This window comes from Anomaloglossus baeobatrachus, chromosome 4 (assembly GCF_048569485.1).
Source record: "Anomaloglossus baeobatrachus isolate aAnoBae1 chromosome 4, aAnoBae1.hap1, whole genome shotgun sequence".
Classification (NCBI taxonomy): domain Eukaryota; kingdom Metazoa; phylum Chordata; class Amphibia; order Anura; family Aromobatidae; genus Anomaloglossus; species Anomaloglossus baeobatrachus.
This window is the reverse complement of record NC_134356.1, coordinates 86,570,326-86,592,559: the sequence shown is the minus strand read 5'-3', so window position 1 is coordinate 86,592,559 and position 22,234 is coordinate 86,570,326. Positions and strand designations below refer to the sequence as shown.

General features: G+C 51.8%; 1 protein-coding gene across 2 annotated transcripts in view; it reads right to left on the bottom strand.

The window, feature by feature from the left end:
* HMMR (hyaluronan mediated motility receptor) overlaps positions 1–22,234 on the bottom strand; it is a 160,438-nt gene that overhangs the window by 37,931 nt on the left and 100,273 nt on the right. The window contains exons 16-17 of one of the 2 annotated variants that reach the window (XM_075344451.1): positions 2,035–2,139; positions 653–1,606 (exon numbers count right to left, since the gene is read on the bottom strand). In XM_075344451.1, the coding sequence (XP_075200566.1) occupies positions 653–1,606; positions 2,035–2,139 (1,059 nt within the window). The remainder of the gene's footprint in view (positions 1–652; positions 1,607–2,034; positions 2,140–22,234) is intronic. The other variant, XM_075344452.1, reaches the window with a different exon arrangement.

The following is a 22,234-nucleotide window of genomic DNA, read 5'->3' as shown; positions in this document are numbered from 1 at the left end:
TAGGGGACCAGGATGGGACATTGAACAAGTTGTGGAATGAATTGTCTGAGCTTGAATTATTTCCTATGGGAAATCTTGCTTTGCTAGACGAGTAACTTGGTTTACAAGCACACTCCCAGAACGGATTGTTCTCGTAAACTAAGGTTCCACTGTATATGGTCATGTTGACAAGCAAAAAGGTGTGGATGACATCTGTTTATTAAGGTGTTGATCCTTGACTAGAGAGAGGGGAGAGGAGAAAACGGGGGAAATAAAGGGTACAGCTGAATAGGGAACAGATCAGGGAGGAGGAGACTTGGGAGTGCTTTGACAAACCTAGAGCACTTAAGCCTTATTCACATATGAATTAAAGCAGAGCTTGGTCAGGGAATGGATGACATAATTCAAACTAAAGAATGTATGTCTGGAACACCAATGGTGTGAACATGGTGCAAGACTCAAAAATATACACAACTAAACAACAGGATTGCCAATTGGCATTATCATCCAAAAGCAGTATGATGATATGAGCAGTTTGGAGGGGTGGATTGTGCTGGCAGATTTTTCCTTTCGTGTTACTCAGGATATTTGCTGAGCAGTAGAAGGAGAATCCATCACACAGGGTGAATGCCTTTAAACATTGGTTATGGTTTGCGGCTGTATATGATATTACCTTGTGTATTCGTCCTTTAGCTCCTGGAGTTGGGCTTCAAGACTTTCAATTTCCTCATTTCTCTCACCCACTTCACGTTGGGCCGTGAGCAGGGACGTCTTCAGGTCAGTTACTCGCTCCTCCAACCGCTCACTTGCCTTCTGTGAGGCTTCTTGTACCTCTTGAAGCTGCTGCTCCAGCTCTTTCTTGAGTTTATCAGATGCAATGCGTAGTTCAAGATTTTCCTTCTCCAGGGTCTCCCTAGTTTTCGTCGCTTCACTTCTAGCTCTGGAGGATGCTTTCTGAAGTTCAAGGACTTTAAGCTCTAACTCAAATACAGCTTTGCTTGAAGACTCCTGCAGATCTGACAGTTGCTTTTCCAATACCTTTGTTTTCTGTGAGGTTTCCTGGAGGTCATAAACCTGTCTCTCCAACAGGTCTTTTGTTGTTGCTGCAATGTCCTGAAGCTGGACTTGCTGCCGCAGCTGTTCCTTAGCTTTCCCTGAGGTCTCTTGAAGCTCCCACACCTGCTGTGACAATATATCCTTAGTGGTTTCCAGGTCAGCAATCTGTTGCTCCAATTCTTTAGTCTTTGCAGTGGATTCTTGGAGCTGCTTCTCCAACTCTCCCTCTATCCTGGCAGAAGACTCCTGGAGCTCCAGAACTTGCTGTTTCAGTCCATCCTCTGTTTCTGAAGCCTCCTGGATCTTTATTAATTGACCATTTAACCTGCTTTCCATGTTACTCAGTGACTCCTGAACCTCAAGCAATTGGTTTTCTAGTGTGGCCTTTGTTTGGGTGGATTCTGCTTGTAGACTGGAGATTTGCACTTCTAGCTCTTTTATGGCATTTCCTTTAATTTCAAGGTGGTGTTGTAGACGTTTACCATCATCTTCGGCTAGAGCGAGCTTCTCCAGTAGGCCAGTATTAGTCACTTTTAGGGACTCCATTTCTGTTGTTGCTGAAACCTGGAGACTAAACAAAAATGAGGGAATTTTTGGGTAATAAAAATGTATAATTTAACAAAATTCTTATTCATTTTTTAATTGCATATGAAGACACCAGATACTCATTTAATGGAGTAAACCTACGTTAAGAAAAATTTCTATAAAGAGGGAACGACTGCACCATCTTAGTTTCCAACCCCCGTAATTGCCGCAGTCATGTTTGACAACTGCACCTAAAGAATTAAATGTTCTGCGATGGAGCCAGCAGCAGCTACACGCCGGTGCAGAGTCCTGTGCAGTATGGAGCCGTCACAGCTCTGACCACCCTCATATTCTACACACTTGTGATTGATATCCGAGGGTGACGTGTTTGTTGTGCATTAATTTTACCCTTTCACAGAAAAGTCCCATGGAAATAGTATGTGTACCGATTCATAATAGAACTAATGCAGGTACCTTTCAGACTCAGACAGTTTGCACAAGGTGAGGTTGTGTTCTTCTTCAAGCTGTGAAAGTTGGCTTTTGTGTTTCTCTTTGACTTTTTCTAGCTCTTTACTTTTCCTGTAAAAAAAAGAGAATTTTGTTTACTTACCGTAAATTCTTTTTCTTATAGTTCCGACATGGGAGACCCAGACCATGGGGTGTATAGCTAGCGACCTCCGGAGGACACACAAAGCACTACACTCAAACGTGTAGCTCCTCCCTCCGGGCTATATACACCCCCTGGATGACAATCTACCCAGTTCAGTGCAAAAGCTGAAGGAGGACATCCACCCATAAGTAGAGATAGAGTAAAACTCGGCAAAACCAGAACTCTGTCTACTAACAACAGCCGTGAAGCACACGGAACAAAAACTGCCAACAGGCAACAGGGAGGGAGCTGGGTCTCCCATGTCGGAACTATAAGAAAAAGAATTTACGGTAAGTAAACAAAATTCTCTTTTTCTTTAACGTTCCTTTATGGGAGACCCAGACCATGGGACGTTCCAAAGCAGTCCATGGGTGGGAAATAAACTAAACTGAGAAGTAGGCAAAACCTAACTTCACAAATGGGCGACAGCCGCCTGAAGGATGAGTCTGCCCAAGCTCGCATCTGCCGAAGCATGAGCATGCACTTGGTAGTGCTTAGAAAAAGTGTGCAGACTGGACCAAGTGGCAGCCTGACACACCTGCTGAGCCGTAGCCTGGTGCCTGAAAGCCCAGGAGGCACCGACAGCTCTGGTCGAGTGCGCCTTAATCCCCGACGGGGGAGGCACCTGAGAAGACTGGTAGGCCTCGGCTATGGCCGACCTAATCCAACGAGCTAGGGTCGGTTTAGAAGCCGAAAGGCCCTTGCGCTGACCCGTGGTTAGCACGAAAAGTGAGGTGCACCGCCGAAACACGGCGGTGCGAGACACATAGATGCGGAGCGCCCGCACCAAATCCAAGGTGTGCAACGCCTTCTCAAAGCGATGCACAGGGGCCGGACAAAGAGAGGGCAATGAAATGTCCTGGTTAAGGTGGAAGGAAGACACCACCTTAGGAAGAAAGTCCGGAGTCGGACGAAGAACCACCTTGTCTTGGTGAAACACCAAAAAGGGGGATTCCGAAGAAAGCGCAGCCAAATCGGAAACTCTCCTGAGAGAAGTTATGGCTACTAGAAAGACGACTTTCTGTGAAAGTCTGGACAAAGGAACCTCCCTGAGAGGCTCAAAAGGGGGTTTCTGTAAGGCCGTGAGGACCAAATTAAGGTCCCAGGGATCCAAGGGTCGTCGGTAAGGAGGAATGATGTGAGATGCGCCCTGCATGAAGGTGCGCACCTGAGCCAGTCGAGCGATACGCCGCTGGAACAATACCGACAAAGCCGACACCTGTCCCTTAAGGGAATTGAGGGACAGACCCAACTGTAGACCTGACTGTAGAAAAGACAGGATGGTCGGCAAGGCGAACGGCCAAGGAGCATGGCCGGAAGAGCGACACCAGGACAGGAAAATCTTCCAAGTCCTATGATAAATCCTAGCCGAGGAAGACTTCCGAGCCTGAGTCATGGTGGAGATGACCTCAGAGGGAATGCCTGAAGCCGTCAGGATCCAGGATTCAAGAGCCACGCCGTCAATCTGAGAGCCGCAGAATTCTGGCGGAAGAACGGACCTTGAGAGAGAAGGTCTGGGCGGTCCGGGAGATGCCACGGGATCTCTACGGACAGGCGGAGCAAGTCTGGGTACCAGGCTCGCCTGGGCCAGTCCGGAGCAATGAGTATGACTCGACGGCCCTCCATTCGGATCTTGCGCAGAACCCTGGGCAAGAGCGCTAGAGGGGGAAACACATAGGCCAGACTGAACTGAGACCAATCCTGAACCAGTGCGTCTGCTGCGAAGGCTTGAGGATCGTGGGAGCGAGCCACGTAAACCGGAACCTTGTGGTTGTGCCGGGAAGCCATTAGATCTACTTCCGGAGTGCCCCACTTGCGGCAGATTGATCTGAACACTGACGGATGCAGGGCCCACTCGCCGCCGTCCACGGTTTGACGGCTGAGATAATCGGCCTCCCAGTTTTCCACGCCTGGGATGTGGACTGCGGATATGGTGGACTTTGAGTCCTCCGTCCACTGGAGGATTCGTTGAACCTCCAACATCGCCAGACGGCTGTGAGTTCCGCCCTGGTGATTGATGTAGGCAACCGCTGTCGCGTTGTCCGACTGAACCCGAATGTGCTTGCCCGCCAGTAGGTGGTGAAAGTCTAGAAGAGCTAGAAACACAGCTCTGATCTCCAGCACATTGATCGGGAGGGCTGATTCGGACGGAGTCCAAGTGCCCTGTGCTCGGTGATGGAGAAACACCGCTCCCCAACCGGAGAGACTGGCATCCGTGGTGAGAATCACCCAGGACGGAGTCAGGAAGGACCGCCCCTGTGACAGGGAGAGGGGCTGAAGCCACCACTGAAGGGAGTTCCTGGCCTGTGATGACAGAGCCACTAGCCTGTCCAAAGAAGAGATCCGCTTGTCCCAACAGCGGAGAATGTCCAGCTGCAAGGGACGCAGATGGAACTGGGCAAAGGGAACCGCTTCCATGGACGCCACCATCTGACCCAGCACCTGCATGAGGCGTCTGAGGGAATGACGGCGGTGCCTCAACAGAGAGCGCACCGCCAGACGAAGGGACTGCTGTTTGACTAAGGGCAACTTGACAAGTGCCGGCAGAGTCTCGAATTGCATCCCTAGGTACAAGAGTACCTGGGTCGGGGTCAGAGTCGACTTGGGAAGGTTGACAAGCCACCCGAACTGAATTAGCGTGGCGACAGTGAGAGAGACACTCCGTTGGCAGTCTACACTGGAAGAGGCCTTGACTAGAAGGTCGTCCAGGTAAGGAATCACTGCCAATCCCTGGAGGTGCAGGACAGCAACCACTGCTGCCATGACCTTGGTGAACACTCGGGGGGCCGTGGCTAAGCCAAAGGGAAGAGCCACGAACTGGAAATGTTCCTCTCCGATCGCAAAGCGTAGCCAACGCTGGTGTGAAACCGCAATAGGCACATGCAGATAGGCATCTCTGATGTCGATGGATGCGAGAAAATCTCCCTGGGTCATTGAGGCAATGACCGATCTTAGAGATTCCATGCGAAAGTGCCGCACCTGAACATGCTTGTTGAGAAGCTTGAGATCCAGGATGGGCCGGGAGGAACCGTCCTTTTTGGGAACTAGAAAGAGGTTTGAGTAGAAACCTCTGAACCGTTCCCGGGCGGGGACCGGAACAATTACCCCGTTGGTCTGCAGGGATGCCACGGCCTGAGCGAAGGCGGCGGCTTTGGAGCAGGGAGGGGTGGACAGAAAAAATCTGTTTGGCGGGCTGGAAGAGAAGGGTATCCTGTAGCCGTGGGTGATGATGTCCCGCACCCACTGATCGGAGACGTGTTGCAACCACACGTCGCCAAAGTGGGAGAGCCTGCCCCCGACCAAGGACGTTGCTGGCGCGGCCAGATAGTCACGAGGAGGCTGCCTTGGTGGCAGCGGCTCCTCCGGTCTTTTGAGGACGCGGCTTTGCGCGCCAGTTGGATTTACGATCCTTGGCGGTAGTGGACGAGACCGTGGGCTTAGAGGATGACCAGTTAGAGGAACGAAAGGAACGAAACCTCGATTGGTTCCTGCCCTGGGTAGGTTTCTTGGGTTTAGCTTGTGGCAAGGAAGTACTCTTCCCGCCAGTAGCCTCCTTAATTATGTCATCCAGCTGTTCCCCAAACAGCCGTGACCCAGTAAAGAAGGGAATTTTGTTTACTTACCGTAAATTCCTTTTCTTCTAGCTCCAATTGGGAGACCCAGACAATTGGGTGTATAGCTATTGCCTCCGGAGGCCACACAAAGTATTACACTTAAAAGTGTAAGGCCCCTCCCCTTCTGGCTATACACCCCCAGTGGGATCACTGGCTCACCAGTTTTAGTGCCAAAGCAAGAAGGAGGAAAGCCAATAACTGGTTTAAAGACCAATTCAATCCGAGGAAACATCGGAGAACTGAACCATACCACATGAACAACATGTGTACCCGAAAAAACAGAAAAACCCCGAGAAAACAGGGCGGGTGCTGGGTCTCCCAATTGGAGCTAGAAGAAAAGGAATTTACGGTAAGTAAACAAAATTCCCTTCTTCTTTTTCGCTCCTAATTGGGAGACCCAGACAATTGGGACGTCCAAAAGCAGTCCCTGGGTGGGTAAAAGAATACCTCGTGATAGGGCCGTCAAACAGCCCTTTCCTACAGGTGGGCAATCGCCGCCTGAAGGACTTATCTATCTAGGCTGGCGTCTGCCGAAGCGTAGGTATGCACCTGAAAATGCTTGGTAAAAGTATGCAGACTCAATCAGGTAGGTGCCTGACACACCTGCTGAGCCGTAGCCTGGTGCCGTAATGCCTAGGATGCACCCACGGCTCTGGTAGAATGGGCCTTCAGCCTTGAGAGAACCAGAAGCCCAGTAGAACTGTAGGTTTCAAGAATTGGTTCCTCGATCCCCCGAGCCAGGGTGGATTCAGAAGCTTGCGACTGTTTACGCCGACCAGCGACAAGGACAAAGAGTGCATCCGGGTGGCGCAGGAGCGCCATGCGGGAAGTAGAACCTGAGTGCTCTCACCAGAACCAACAGATGCAAATCCTTCTGAAATTGATGGACTGGACGAGGACACAAAGAAGGTGAGGTGATATCCTGATTGATATGAAAGTGGGATACCACCTTAGGGAGAAATTCCGGAATCGGACGCAGAACTACCCTGTCCTGGTGAAGGACCAGGAAGGGAGATTTGTATGAGAGCGTTGCTAGCTCGGAAACTCTCCTAAGAGACGAGACCGTTACTAGAAGGCCACTTCCCGAGAAAAGCGGGAAGGGAGACCTCTTTCAAAGGCTCGAAAGGCGGCATCTGGAGAGCAATTAGAACCTTGTTCAGATCCCAGGGCTCTAACGGCCGCCTGTACGGAGTGCTGAGAAGACAAACTCCCAGTAGGAACGTGCGTACCTGAGGAAGTCGTTTCTGAAAAAATACAGATAGCGCTGAGACTTGTCCCTAAAGGGAACTGAGCGACAACCCTTTTTCCAACCTAGATTGCAGGAAGGAAGGAAACAGACGATGCAACCGGCCAGGGAGAAACACCCTGCGCCGAGCACCGAGATAAGAATATCTTCCACGTCCTGTGGTCAATCTTGGCGGACATTGGTATGCTAGCCTGTCTCATGGTGGCAACCACGTCCTGAGGTAATCCTGACGACACTAGGTTCCAGGACTCAAAGCCACACCATCAGGTTGAGGGCCGTAGAATTCAAATGGAAGAATGGCCCTTGAGACAGCCAGTCTGATTGGTCTGGTAGTGCCCCCGGTTAGCCTACCGTGAGGCACCACAGAACCGGGAACCACAACATCCTCGGCCAATCTGTAGCGACGAGGATGGCGCGGCCGCAGTCGGTCCTGATCTAACGCAGCACTCTGGGCAACAATGCCAGAGGTGGCACATAAGGTAGCTGGAACTGCGACCAATGCTGAACTAAGGCGTCTGCCGCCAGAGCTCGATGATTGTGAAACCGTGCCATGAAGCTGGCACATTGTTGTTGTGCCGTGACGCCATTAGATCGACGTCCGGCCTCTGTCAGCGGCGCCAGATCTCCTGAAACCCGTCCGGGTGAAGAGACCATACCCTTTCGGTCACACCCCGGTGACTTAGGAAGTCAGCTTCCTAGTTTTCCACGCCTGGGATGTGAACTGTGGATATGGTGGATGCCGTGTCTTCCACCCACATCAGAACCTGCCGGACTTCCTGGAAGGCTTGCCGGTTGCGCATTCTTCCTTGGTGGTTGATGTATGCCACCGCTGTGGAGTTGTCCGACTGAAGTCGGATTTGCTTGCTTTCCAGCTGCTGTTGGAAGGTTTGTAGGGCAAGATACACTGCTCTGTGTTCAAGAACATTGATCTGAAGGGTGGACTCTTGCTGAGTCCCCGTACCCTGAGCGCTGTGGTGGAGAAAAACTGCTCCCCACCCTGATAGTTACGACAGACGCGAGTCTATCGCCCAGGATGGGGATAGGAAGGACCTTCTTTTTGACCATGAGGTGGGAAGAAGCCACCACCGTAGAGATTCCTTGGCCGCCTGAGAAAGAAAGACGACTCTGTTGAGGGAGGTCGACTCCCCGTCCCATTGGCGGAGAATGTCACATTGTAGTGGACGCAGATGAAACTGCGCGAGAAGAACTGCCTCCATTGCTACTATCTTACGTAGGAAGTGCATGAGGCGTCTTAATGTGTGCGACTGGTTCTTAAAGAAAAGATTGCAGCCCGTAGTGAATGCTGTTTGTCTAGCGGAAGCTTCACTATCGCTGAGAGAGTATGAAACTCTATGCCTAGATATGTTAGCGATAGGGTCGGAGTCGGATCTGACTTTAAAAAGTTGATGATCCACCCAAAACTCTAGAGAGTCTCCAGCGCAACGTTCGGGCAGTGTTGGCATGTTTCCTAAGAGAGTGCCTTGACAAGTAGATCGTCTAAATATGGGATCACAGAGTGACCCTGAGAGTGCAGGACTGTGACTACTGCTGCCCTGACCTTGGCGAAGACCAGTGGGACTGTCGCTAGCCGGAAGGTAGAGCTACGAACAGAAGGTGTTCGTCTCCTATAACGAAGCGTAGAAACGCTAGTGCTCTGGATCAATCGGCACGTGTGGATAAGCATCCTTGATGCCTAATGATGCTAGGAAATCTCCTTGGGACATTGAGGCTATGACATGGCGGAGGGATTCCATCCGGAACCGCCTGGTGTCCACGAGCTTGCTGAGCAGTTTTAGATCCAGAACGGGACGGAACGGCCCGTTCTTATAGGCACCGCAAATAATTTGGGGTAAAAACCGTGACCTTGTTCCTGAAGAGGAACGGGGGTCATCACTCTTTCTGCCTATAGAGTGCACCCTGTTTGCAGAAGAGCAGCGGCTCGGCCGGGAGGTGGAGAAATTCTGAAGAATCGAGTTGGAGGACGAGAAGTGAGCTCTATCCTGTACCCGTGAGATAGAATGTCTCACAACCGACGGTCATTGACCTATGGCAGCTAAATATCGCCAAGGCGGGAGAGCCTGCTACCGACCGAGGATGCGGAGAGCGGAGGCCGCAAGTCATGAGGAAGCCGCCTTGGAAGCGGGTTTTCAGACTGTCTCTTTTTTGGGCGTGACTGAGCCCGCCAAGAATCTGAGCTCCTCTGATCCTTTTGAGTCCACATTGGACGAGGAAAAATGGGACCTGCCCGAGCCTCGAAAAGACCGAAACCCCGACTGCCTCCTGCTCTGTTGGGGTTTGTTGTGTCCGGGCTGAGGAAAGGATGAATCCTTACCCCTGGACTGTTTAATGGTTACATCCAAACGCTCACCAAACAGTCGGTCAGCAGAAAAAGGCAACTGGTTAAGCACCCTTTTTTGGAAGCAGAATCTGCCTTCCATTCACTTAACGAGCAGACCAGGCTCTGCTTAAAAACACGGAGTAGCGGAGGCTACTGCCGCACGGTTCGCAGAGTCTAGGGCAACCTGAATCGCGTAAGAAACAAATGCAGACATTTGAGAGGTTAAGGATGCCACCTGCGGCACAGATGTACGTGTAACCGTGTCAATCTGTGTAAGACAAGCTGAAATAGCTTGGAATGCCTCAAGGGTGAGAATGCTGGAGCCAACGGTGCGCCGACAGCCTCATAGATGGATTTAGACCAGAGATCCATCTGTCTGTCAGTGGCATCTTTAAGTGCAGCTCCATCTCCCACTGCAACTATGGATCTAGCTACAAGCCTGGAGATTGGAGGATGCCGCTTGGGACACTGGGTCCAGTCCTTGACCACGTCAGGGGGCAGGGATAACGTGTATCCTAAGCCGTTTGGAGAAGCGCATATCTGGATAAGTGTGGTGTTCCTGGACTGCCTCTCTGAAGGCAGAGTGGTCCAGAAAAATACGTGAAGCTGACTCCTCCACTGGAGGAGCTGGGAAAAATAACCAACATTCGATTGATGGACGCTATAAGATTATTCACTATGGCGTCACCATTAGGTGTATCCAGATTGAGAGCGGTCTCAGGATCAGAATCCTGAGCCGCTACTTCCGCCTCAGTACACAGAGAGTCCTTCTGCTAGGACCCTGATGAAACCGAGGGCCGCTCATAGTGAGCCCGCTTAGGCTGTCTGGGACTGACGTCTGTGCAGAGCCGTGACTCTGGGATGCGTGTGACATTCCCGGAGCTGTTAGTTGTTCACACTGAGGGGGGCCATGGATCAATGATTCAACAGTGCCCATGTTGTGAGAGACATGTCCGGACTGCTAGGCTTCTAGTATCATAGCCATAGTCTCAGAAAATCTGTCAGTAAATACTGCAGACACCGTCCTCATCCTCTGGCCATTAGCAGAGACTCCGGCTGAGTTGGATACAATGGGGGTCTATGTAACCTGCCGGCCGTATAGCCGTACATGCTGTACCGGCTGCATGTGGTTCTGCACCTTTGTTTTACACAGAGAATATGCTGATAACTCCTCCGCACAATCCAGGAGGGTATATACAACGTGCGACCAAACAGTGCAATGTATATAGTACAAGCATATCTATAAGTGCACTTCTGCACTAGTGGGGTTAGCACCACAGGTGCTGCTTAACGCCTGTTACAGCGATTGTGTGACTATCAGAATGCCAGGGTCTTCCACACTTGTCTCTGTATCGTACAGAAACTGACACTAATGGCTGCCGGCGTCCTGTATAGAGAAGGAAGCCGTGGGCGTGCCTGAGAAAGTGCGGGAATCCGGTTTCACAGTGCACACAGTGAGAGGGGTGGAGTATGCAAAACCTACTCCAGCTCTCAGCGCTGCTGTGCTATGCAGCGTCACGCCCCTACCCTGACTGTCAGGCCTGTGGGCGGTAACGAAGGGAGACTAGGCCCAGAAGCCGGGGACTCGAGTTAATAAGCGCGGCCGGCATATCAGTGCTGGCCGGCGCGGAAGTCCCCGGCGCACCACAAATCCCAGCGGCGCCTTCAATAAAAACGGCAGCGGCGGTTAGCGCGGTAGTCACCCAATACACTAACACACCCAGCAACGCTGTGGTGTGCGATGGCACTAGTGCGGACAGCGCCGCTGTCCCTGGCGCACTAACACACCCAGCAGTGCTGCCGTGTGTCTGCGCGGTCCCCACAGGGACACCGAGTACCTCCATGTAGCAGGGCCATGTCCCTGAAGATACTCCGCTCCATGTCCAGCAGATACCAGGGGCTGTGGATGGAGCACGGTCTCTGTGCCTGGAGACCGATAGAATCCCACTTCACCCAGAGCCCTGTAAAAAGGGATGGGGAAGGAAGCAGCATGTGGGCTCCAGCCTCCGTACCCGCAATGGGTACCTCAACCTTAACAAACACCTCCGACATGAAGTGGGGTGAGAAGGGAGCATGCTGGGAGCCCTGTATGGGCTCTCTTTTCTTCCATCCGACATAGTCAGCAGCTGCTGCTGACTAAACAGTGGAGCTATGCGTGGATGTGTTGCCTCCTTCGCACAAAGCACAAAACTGGTGAGCCAGTGATCCCACTGGGGGTGTATAGCCAGAAGGGGAGGGGCCTTACACTTTTAAGTGTAATACTTTGTGTGGCCTCCGGAGGCAATAGCTATACACCCAATTGTCTGGGTCTCCCAATTAGGAGCGAAAAAGAAAGGGAGACTCGCAAGGTACTTCTTAGAGGAAGCGTCCGCTTTCCACTCTCGAAGCCACAAGATCCTGCGGATCGCGAGGGAATTAGCGGAGGCCACTGCCGTGCGGTGAGAAGCTTCCAGGACGGCAGACATGGCGTAGGATGCAAAAGCTGAAGCTCGGGCGGTTAAAGCATCCATCTCAGGAATAGAGTCTCTGGAGAGGGAATGAATCTCCGCCAGAGAGGCAGAGATAGCCTTAAGAGCCCACACCGCCGCAAAAGACGGAGAGAAGGAGGCTCCTGCCGCCTCAAATACAGACTTGGCCAGAAGGTCAACCTGGCGGTCAGTGGGATCCTTAAGAGAAGTGCCGTCGGCCACCGCAACTACTGTGCGGGCTGAGATTCTGGACACTGGAGGGTCTACCTTTGGGGACTGGGCCCAGTCCTTAACCACCTCCGGTGGAAACGGGAAACGGTCATCTGAACTACGTTTCGGAAAACGTTTGTCAGGACAGGCCCTTGGCTTGTTAACAGTGGTCTGAAAGCTGGAGTGGTTAAAAAACATACTCCTAGGCTTCTTAGGAGAGGTAAACTGGTGTACCTCTACCAGAGAGGGTTGATCCTCTGACTCCTGTGGGTTAAGGTTCAGTACGGAGTTAATGGACGCAATCAAGTCACTAACGTCCGCATCGCCCTCAGACAAGTCAATGGGGTACATAGAGGCAGAGTCTGAGCCCACAGTAAAAGAATCATCCTCGCCCTGCACCTCGGCTTGTGAATCAGAGCCGTGGGACGAGGAAGGAGGAGGGTCCGTGCGTCTCCGTTTGGGGGGACTGGGTCCGAGGACATGCTCTGAGGGCTCTGCAGAGCTCTGAGCAGCAGAGACACCCTGAGAGGGGGGCTGAGAGGGAGGCTGATGCATAGACAGCAGCGTCTGAGACAGCTGCCCCATGGAATCGGCAAACGACTTGGAAAGAGCCTGTGTAAAGGATGCTACCCAAGCCGGGGGTTCAGCCACCGGGACCGAAGCAGCCGGAGGGACCCCTGCGGAGGCTCCAGGCTGAGACACAACCATATTAGCACAGTTATCACAATGTGGGTACGTGCTAGGCTCTGGCAGAATTAGCTTGCAAGCAGTGCATATAGCATACATGTTTGCAGCCTTGCTCCTAGTGACAGACATGCTGCTGTGGAGGAAGCTCTGCAGCCAAAACACACTCCTGTAGAAAGCCTGAGTGTATAAAAATCCACAACCATAGGTTGTGGCTTACCAGCCCTGTTCTCTGTGTGTCCTCTGGATTTCACCGCTCCCCTGTAAAGTGCAGCTTCCAAAAAGTATGCAGCAGTAGCATCCAGCGCTTCTCAGTGATAAAAACGCTGAGAAAATGGCGCCGGGAGAAGGAGGGGGGGCGTGTATAAGCCCAGGAGCGGGAAAAACAGAGGGCACAGAGATACAGAGGGGTAGACAGGGGAGGGGACATCTCCTTAGAGAGGAGTGCCCTCCCCTCTGCTGGCCGGGCGGTGCTGTATGCAAAACATGCAGGAGAAGCCAAAAACGAAACTAGGCCCAAACTGAAGCCGGGGCCTAGATTTTAAAGTGCGGCCGACGAGCAGGCACCGTCGGCGCGGTTCTCATGGGAAATTCCCAGAACCGGCCGAAATTAACAGTAACGCTAAAGCACATACTGCCCCCATAATAAAAGTACCCGGGACCCCTGAAAAAACGTCTCAATACTTAGCTTTGAGACGCAGGGCCATGTCCCTGAATGGGGGTTAACGCTCCTTCCAGCAGGGACCAGACAGGGCTGTGGATGGAGCCGGCCTCCTGCAAGCAGAGAGGACCGTGGAGGCTCCCACTTCAAACAGAGCCTCGACAGAGGATGCGAAGGAGCTCGGCATGTGAAGGCTCCAGCCTTATTAAAATCAACCTTAACAGCACCCCGCAGAGTGGAGCGTGAAGGGACATGCCGGGAGTCCAGACTGGACCCGCTTTTCTTCCAAATCTTTAAAACATTAAAATAAAATTGAAAAAAATATGAGGAAATAAAAGTGTGTGTGATCCTCCTGGAACACAAAGCGTTGAACTGGGTAGATTGTCATCCAGGGGGTGTATATAGCCCGGAGGGAGGAGCTACACGTTTGAGTGTAGTGCTTTGTGTGTCCTCCGGAGGTCGCTAGCTATACACCCCATGGTCTGGGTCTCCCATAAAGGAACGTTAAAGAAATACATGGAAAGACGTTCGCATGAAGAAGGGTTATGGATTTGATGTCAACATCATAAAGGACAGACTGTAGGAACAGCCGCATCATCTGATGGCAAATCACTACAGAACTATTGTACCAAGGAGTAAGGCAGGACTCCAAAGATATCGCACCCTAGAGGGCTGAGAAGGCACAAGAGGGAGTGTAACTACAGCATGCACCATCTAGAGAGGGGCAGCTCCTGCACCCATCCATTATGTGGGAGATTGAATCTGTAGGTCTGTAAATTGCTGTGCAATCATTTTGATATTAAAATGAACCAGGCCTTCGGGGGAAAGATAATGAGAACAAGAGAGCCATCAATGATTGGTGAGGTCCCTTCAGACTCCAGCTATGGATAGGCCATTTTTTTTTTTGCAAAATTTACCGTATTTTTCGCTTTATAAGACGCACCTGATTATAAGACGCACCCCCAAATTTGGTGAAGGAAAAGAGAATTTTTTTTTTTTTAATGTTAAATGGGGTCCATCTTATAATGCCAGTGTCCCTCTAACAAATCATATAGGGTATATGTCCCTCATAGCCCCCCATCCTAAAATTAGCCCCCTTAATCTGGATATGGCCCCCTTATATTGAATATAGCCCCCTTATATTGAATATAGCCCCCTTGTGATGGCACACGTTCCCCTGTGCTGCCTATGGTCCCCTATGGATTGCACACGTTCCCGTGTTAGATAACGCCCCCATGCTGCTGCCTATGGCCCCTATAGATCGCACAAGTCCCCCTGTGTTAGATATCGCCCCCATAGTGCTGCCCATGGCCCCTATATAGATCGCACAAGTCCCCCTGTGTCAGATATCGCCCCCATAGTGCTGCCCATGGCCCCTATAGATCGCACAAGTCCCCCTGTGTTATATATCGCCCCCATAGTGCTGCCCATGGTCCCTATAGATCGCACAAGTCCCCCTGTGTCAGATATCGCCCCCATAGTGCTGCCCATGGCCCCTATAGATCGCACAAGTCCCCCTGTGTCAGATATCGCCCCCATAGTGCTGCCCATGGCCCCTATAGATCGCACAAGTCCCCCTGTGTCAGATATCGCCCCCATAGTGCTGCCCATGGCCCCTATAGATCGCACAAGTCCCCCTGTGTCAGATATCGCCCCCATAGTGCTGCCCATGGCCCCTATATAGATCGCACAAGTCCCCCTGTGTCAGATATCGCCCCCATAGTGCTGCCCATGGCCCCTATATAGATCGCACAAGTCCCCCTGTGTCAGATATGGCCCCTAGGCTGCTGCCCAAAGTAAAATAAAACCCTCTTTCCTTACCTCCTCCAGCGCTGAGCTCCCTCCTGTCTCCCTCCATGCTTCTGTTCTTCCACTTCCTGGTTGTCAGTGCGGTCATGTGATCGGCACAGCAGGCTGAGATCTCTGCCTGCCTGATCACACTGGAAGCAGGGACACGGGGAGAAACGCTGCAGGGGTAAGTAAAGCTTTTTTATTTTAGAATGAGCAGCAGCCTGGGGGCCAAATCTAACACAGGGGTGGGCATGTGCGATCACACTGGGACGCAGGCTCATATAATATGCACCGCTCACCAGCCCCTCACTGCGGTGCGATTTCAGCACCATTGGAGATGGACAGCGGCTGTGCATATTATATGAGCGGGTGCAGGAGATCAAAGGCTGCGTTCCCCTGTGCTCCAGAGCTGCTGCCCCCACCTCCCCTGGACGCTGCAGTGTACATATATATATATATACCACCCCCCCCCGTATATTCGGCTTATAAGACGCACCCCCTACTTTCCCCCAAAATTTGGGGGAAGAAAAGTGCGTCTTATAAAGCGAAAAATACGGTAGATATTTGAGTCAGATTTTCTTTGAAAATTTGAGAACTGCTACATCATACCATTTGGGCATATTGTATGATGTAGCCGTTCTCAAATTTTCAAAGAAAATCTGACTCGAATATGTAAATCTTTTACTTAAAAAAAAGAGAATTTTGTTTAATTACCGTAAATTCTTTTTCTTATAGTTCCGACATGGGAGACCCAAACCATGGGGTGTATAGCTACTGCCTCCGGAGGACACACAAAGTACTACACTAAAAGTGTAGCTCCTCCCTCCGAGCATATACACTCCCCGGATGACAAATCCAACCCAGTTTAGTGCCAAAGCTGAAGGAGGACATCCACCCATAAGTAGAGATAGAGAAAAACCCGGAACAACCGGAACTTCTGTCTACAACAACAGCTGGTGAAAACACACGGAACAAGAAAGCTGCCAACAGGCAACAGGGAGGGTGATGGGTCTCCCATGTCGGAACTATAAGAAAAAGAATTTACGGTAAGTAAACAAAATTCTCTTTTTCTTTATCGTTCCTTATGGGAGACCCAAACCATGGGACGTCTCAAAGCAGTCCATGGGTGGGAAATAAACAGAAACCGAGAAGTAGGCGAAACCTAACTTCACAAATGGGCGACAGCCGTCCGAAGGATGCGTCTGCCCAAGCTCGCATCTGCCGAAGCAGGAGCATGCACTTGGTAGTGCTTCGAAAGAGAGTGCAGACTAGACCAAGTGGCATAAAAACAAAAAAGTGAGCCGGAGTAGGAGATGGTATACATGGAACTTGTGAGACCATGTTCATACTGGCCATGAGACAAAGAGAAACCAAGGAATAAAATTGTGAAAACATACCCTGCTGTAACTAAATAAAAGCATAGTGCATATAAACATAGGGTACTTAGTAAACACTGTTTTTGATCAAAAAAAGCATAAAGCTATCCCACCAAACGTCAAGGTGTACCCAGTTGGGATAGTACCTACACTCTCTAATATTAAAACCTTACCATGGGTCTAAAATAGGCCTCAATGTGGCTAAGGGCTGAGAGCGACCGGGTCCCAACAGGACACACACAGTCGGGGGATTCACAAAATGAAATGTCCACTCCCTGTTTGTACTGAATACAAAAAAACTACATAAAAACAAAAAAGTGAGCCGGAGTATGAGATGGTATACATGGAACTTGTGAGACCATGTTCATACTGGCCATGAGACTAAGAGAAACCAAGGAAAAAAAAAAATTGTGAAAACATACCCTGCTGTAACTAAATAAAAGCATAGTGCATATAAACATAGGGTACTTAGTAAACACTGTTTTTGCTTTGTTTAGCTTTATGCTTTTTTTGATCAAAAACAGTGTTTACTAAGTACCCTATGTTTATATGCACTATGCTTTTATTTAGTTACAGCAGGGTATGTTTTCACAATTTTTTTCCTTGGTTTCTCTAGACCAAGTGGCAGTCTGACAGACCTGCTGAGCCGTAGCCCAAGAGGCATCGACGGCTCTGGTCGAGTGCGCCTTAATCCCCGGCGGGGGAGGCATCTAAGAACATTGGTAGGCATCGGATATGGCCGACCTATTCAATGAGCTAGGGTCGGTTTAGAAGCCGAGAGACCCTTGCGCTGACGTGTGGTCAGCACACAAAGAGAGGTGCACCGCCTAAGAAACAGCGGTGCGTGACACATAGATCCGGAGCGTCCGCACCAAATCTAAAGCATGCAACGCTTTCTCAAAGCGATGCATAGGGGCCGAACAAAGGGAAGACAATGAAATGTCCTGGTTAAGGTGGAAAGGAGACACCACCTTAGGGAGAAGGCCCGGAGTTGGACGGAGAACCACCTTGTCTTGGTGAAAAAAAAAACAAAAAAAGGGTGACTCCGAAGAGAGCACAGTCAAATAAGAGACTCTCCTGAGAGAAATTATGGCCACCAGAAAGACCACTTTCTGTGAAAGACTAAACAACGAAACCTAAGAGGCTCAAAGGGGGGTTTTTGTAAGGCCATGAGGACCAGAGTAAGGTCTCAGGGATCCAGAGACCGCCGGTAAGGCGGAATGATGTGAGATGCGCCCTGCATGAAGGTGCGCACCTGGGCCAGTCGGGCGATATGCCGCTGGAACAATGCTGACAGAGCCGAGACCTGTCCCTTGAGGGAATGAGGGACAGACCTAGCTGCAGGCCGGACTGTAGAAAGGACAGGATGGTCGGCAAGGAAAAAACGGCCAAGGAGCATGGCCGGAAGAACGACACCAGGACAGGAAAATTCTCCAAGTCCTGAGGTAAATCCTGGCCGAGGAAGACTTCCGAGCCTGAGTCATAGTGAAGATGACTTCGGAAGGAATGCCTGAAGCCGTAAGGATTCAGGGCTCAAGAGCCACGCCGTCAATCTGAGAGCCGCAGAATTGTTGTGGAAAACGGACCCTCTGAGAGAACGTCTGGCCGGTCCGGGAGATGCCACAGCACCTCTACGAACAGACGGAGCAGGTCTGGGAACCAAGCTCGCCTGGGGCGAGGAGTACGACCCGACGGCCCTCCATTTTGATCTTGCGCAGGACTCTGGGCAAGAGAGCTAGAGGGGGGAAACACGTAGGCCAGACGGAACTGGGACCAATCTGGAACCAGCGCGTCCGCTGCCAAGGCCTGAGGATCGTGGGAGCGAGCCACGGAAACCGGCACCTTGTTGTTGTGCCGGGATGCCATTAGATCCCCTTCCGGAGTGCCCTGCCTGCAAAATTGACCGGAACACTGCCGGATGCAGGGCTCACCCGCCGCTGTCCACGGTTTGACGGCTGAGATAATCTGCCTCCCAGCTTTCTGCGCCTGGGATGTGGACTGCGGATATGGTGGACTTGGAGTCCTCCGTCCACTGAAGGATATGTTGAACTTCCAACATTGCTAGGCGGCTGCGAGTCAAAGGACTACAGCCCTGATTTCTAGCACATTGATCGAGAGGGCTGATTCGGACGGAGTCCAAGTGCCCTGTGCTCGGTGGTGGAGAAACTGCTCCCCAGCCGGATAGACTGGCATCCGTGGTGAGAATCACCCAGGACGGGGCCAGAAAGGAGCGTCCCTGGTACAGAGAGAGGGGCCGAAGCCACCACTTAGAGAGCTCCTGGTCTGTGGCGACAGAGCCACCAGTCTGTGCAAGGAAGAAGTCCCTTGCCCCAAAAGCGGAAAATGTCCAGCTGCAGGGGACGCAGATGGAACTGGCAAGGGGAACCGCTTCTATTGACGCCACCATCTGACCCAGCACCTGCATGAGGTGCCTGATGGAATGACGGCGGAGCCTCAGCAGAGAGCGGACCGCCAGATGAAGAGACTGCTATTTGACTAAGGGCAGCTTCACAAGTGCCAGCAGAGTCTCGAATTGCATCCCCAGGTACGTAAGTTCCTGGGTCGGGGTCAGAGTGGACTTGCAAGCGTGGCGAGCGAGACACTCCGCTGAGAGTGAGCGAGACACTCCGCTGAGAGTGAGCGAGACACTCCGCTGAGAGTGAGCGAGACACTCCGCTGAGAGTGAGCGAGACACTCCGCTGAGAGTGAGCGAGACACTCCGCTGAGAGTGAGCGCTGACAGTCTGCACTGGATGAAGCCCTGACTAGAAGGGCGTCCAGGTAAGGAATCACTACCAACCCCTGGAGGAGCAGAACCGCAACTGGTGAATACACGAGGGGCCGTGGCTAACCCAAGGGGAGAGCCACGATTGGAAATGTTCCTCTCCGATTACAAAACGTAGCCAACGCTGGTGGGAAACTGCGAATGGCACATGCAGAGAGAGACATCTCTGATGTCGATGGATGCTAAGAAATCTCCTTGGGTCATTGACTGATCGCAGAGATTTCTGCAAAATTGCCGCACCTGAACATGCTTGTTGAGAAGCTTTGAGATCCAGGTCGGAAAGCACCGTCCTTTTCGGGGACTAGGAAGAGATTTGAGTAGAAATCTCAGAACCGTTCCCAGTCGGGAACTGGTACAATTACTCCATTGGCCTGCAAGAATGCCACGGCCTGTGAGAAGGCGGCGGCCTTGGAGCAGGGGGGAGTTGTCAGGAAAAATCTGTTTTGTAGCCGTGGGAGAGGGTAACCCACACCCACTGATCGAAGACGTGTCGCAACCACACGTCGCCCAAGAGGGAGAGCCTGCCACCGACCAAGTACGTTACTGGCGCGGCCAGATAATCAAGAGGAGGCTGCCCTGGTGGCAGCAGCTCCTGCCGACTTAGGACACGGCTTCATGCGCCAGTTGGTTTACGGACCTTGGCTGAGTTAGTGGACGAGGCCGAGGGCTTAGAGGACGACCAGTTAGAGGAAACGAAGGGAACGAAACCTCGACTGGTTCCTGCCCTGGAAGGTTTCTTGGGTTGTGGCATGGAAGTACTCTTCCTGCCAAAAGCTTCCTTAATAATTTCATCCAGTTGTTCACCGAATAGACTGGTCCCAGCAAAAGGGAGTCCAGCAAGGAACTTCTTAAGAAGCATCTGCCTTCCACTCTCGAAGCCACAGGAACCTGCGGATAGCGAGGGAAGTAGCCGAGGCCACCGCAGTGCGGTGACAGACTCCAGCTATAGGATGAAAAGACTGAAGCTTGGAAGTTAAGGCAACCAATTCGGGCATAAAGGCCCTGGTGAGGGAATGCATCTCCTCCCGAGAAGCAGAGATGGCTTTGAGAGCCCGCACTGCTGCAAAAGATGGGGAGAATCAGGCCCCTGCCGCCTCATATATACATTTGGCCAGAAGGACAACCTGGCGGACAGTGGGATCCTCAGAGAGGAGCCGTCAGCCACTGATACAACTGTCCGGGCTGAAGGTCTAGACCCCGGAGGGTCCACCCTTGGTGAATGAGCCCACTCCTTGACCACCATTGGTGGAAAGGGGAAACAGTCATCAGAACCACGCTCTGGGATTGGTCACAGTGACCTGAATGCTGGAGTGGATAAGGAACACACTCCTTGTTCTCTTAGGCAAGGTATACTGATGCTTTTCTGCCAAAGAGGGGTGCTCCCCTGATACAGGCGGATTGAGGTCCAGTACAAATATAATGGACGCAATCAATCATTAGCATCTGCGTCACTTTCGGACAGATCAAAAGGGTACATGGAGAGCGTCCGAGCCCCCAGTAAGTCAGAAGTACGCTTAAAGCGTTTGTCAGGACAGGTCCTGGGTTTAGTCACAGTGGCCTGCTCCCTTAGGTGAGATAAACTGGTGCTTTTCTACCCGAGAGGCCTGTTCTTCTGACACTGGAGGGTTAAGGTCCAGAACGGAGTTAATGGACGCTATCAAAACGCTAACATCTGCATCACCATCGGTATCAATGGGGTACATAGACAAAGCGTCTGAGCCCACAATAAGGGCATCCTCCTCGCCTTGTGACTCGGCCCGTGAGGCAGAGCCGTGGGACGAAGAAGGAGAGGAGTCCCTGCGTCTCCGTTTAGGAGGACGGGGTCTGGGATTAGGTGAAAGACTCTGTGAGCTCTGCAGAGCGAGCTGGAGCAGCAGAGGCACCCTGAGAAGGGGGCTGATGCATACTTAGCAGCGTCCGAGACAACTGTCCAATGGAGTCTGCAAAGGACTGGAAAATAGCATTGGAAAAAGATGCTACCCAAGCCGGGGGTGCAGCCTGGGGAGACTCCAGGCTGAGGCACCACCACATTAGAACAGGCATTACAGTGTGGGTCTGCAATACGAGCTTGCATGCAGAGTATGTACAGCCTTGGAGCCTTGCTCCTAGTGTGAGACATGCTGCTGAGGAGGAGGTTCTATAATAAAGAATTAACTCCTTCAGAATGCCCTGAAAGTGTATAAAAGTGCACAACCAGAGGTTGTGACTTATCAGACCGCTATTATGTGTGCCCTCTGGATTCCAAGCCTGGACCCCCAGCCAGATATTCACTCCTTCTGCAGAGCAGCCAGCGCCGACCAGTGTACTAAGAACGCTGAGAAAATGGCGCCAGAGTGAGGGGGGGGGGCGGGGGTTAACCCAGGAGCGGGAATCGAAGGGCTAAGGAGATGTACAGGGGAGGGAATCATCTCCTCAAAGAGGAGTGTCCTCCCCTGTGCAGAGCAGCCGGCGGGCGGCGCTGCAGTGTCCCCCTGCATGACTGACATGCAGGGGAACGAAACGAAACTAGGCCGCGGCTGAAGCCGGGGCCTAGAGTTATGCATGCGGCCGACAATCAGGCACCATCGGCGCGGTTCTCAGTAAAAACCGTGGAACCGGCCGGAAACACAGTAAAAAGCAGCATTATTAAAGTAAATCACTGTCCCCCCCAATAAAAGTGCCCCACATTGCAGAAGGACCCTCTGAATAACGTCTCTATACTTAGCTTTGAGACGCAGGGCCCAGTCCCCTGTGGGGTGGGGGTTCAGTGCTCCGTCCAGCAGGGTCCTGCAAAAGGGCTGCGGATGGAGGCCGGTCTCCTGCAAGGCAGTGAGAACCGTGTGGGCTCTAACTTCAAGCCAGAGCCCCTAAGGG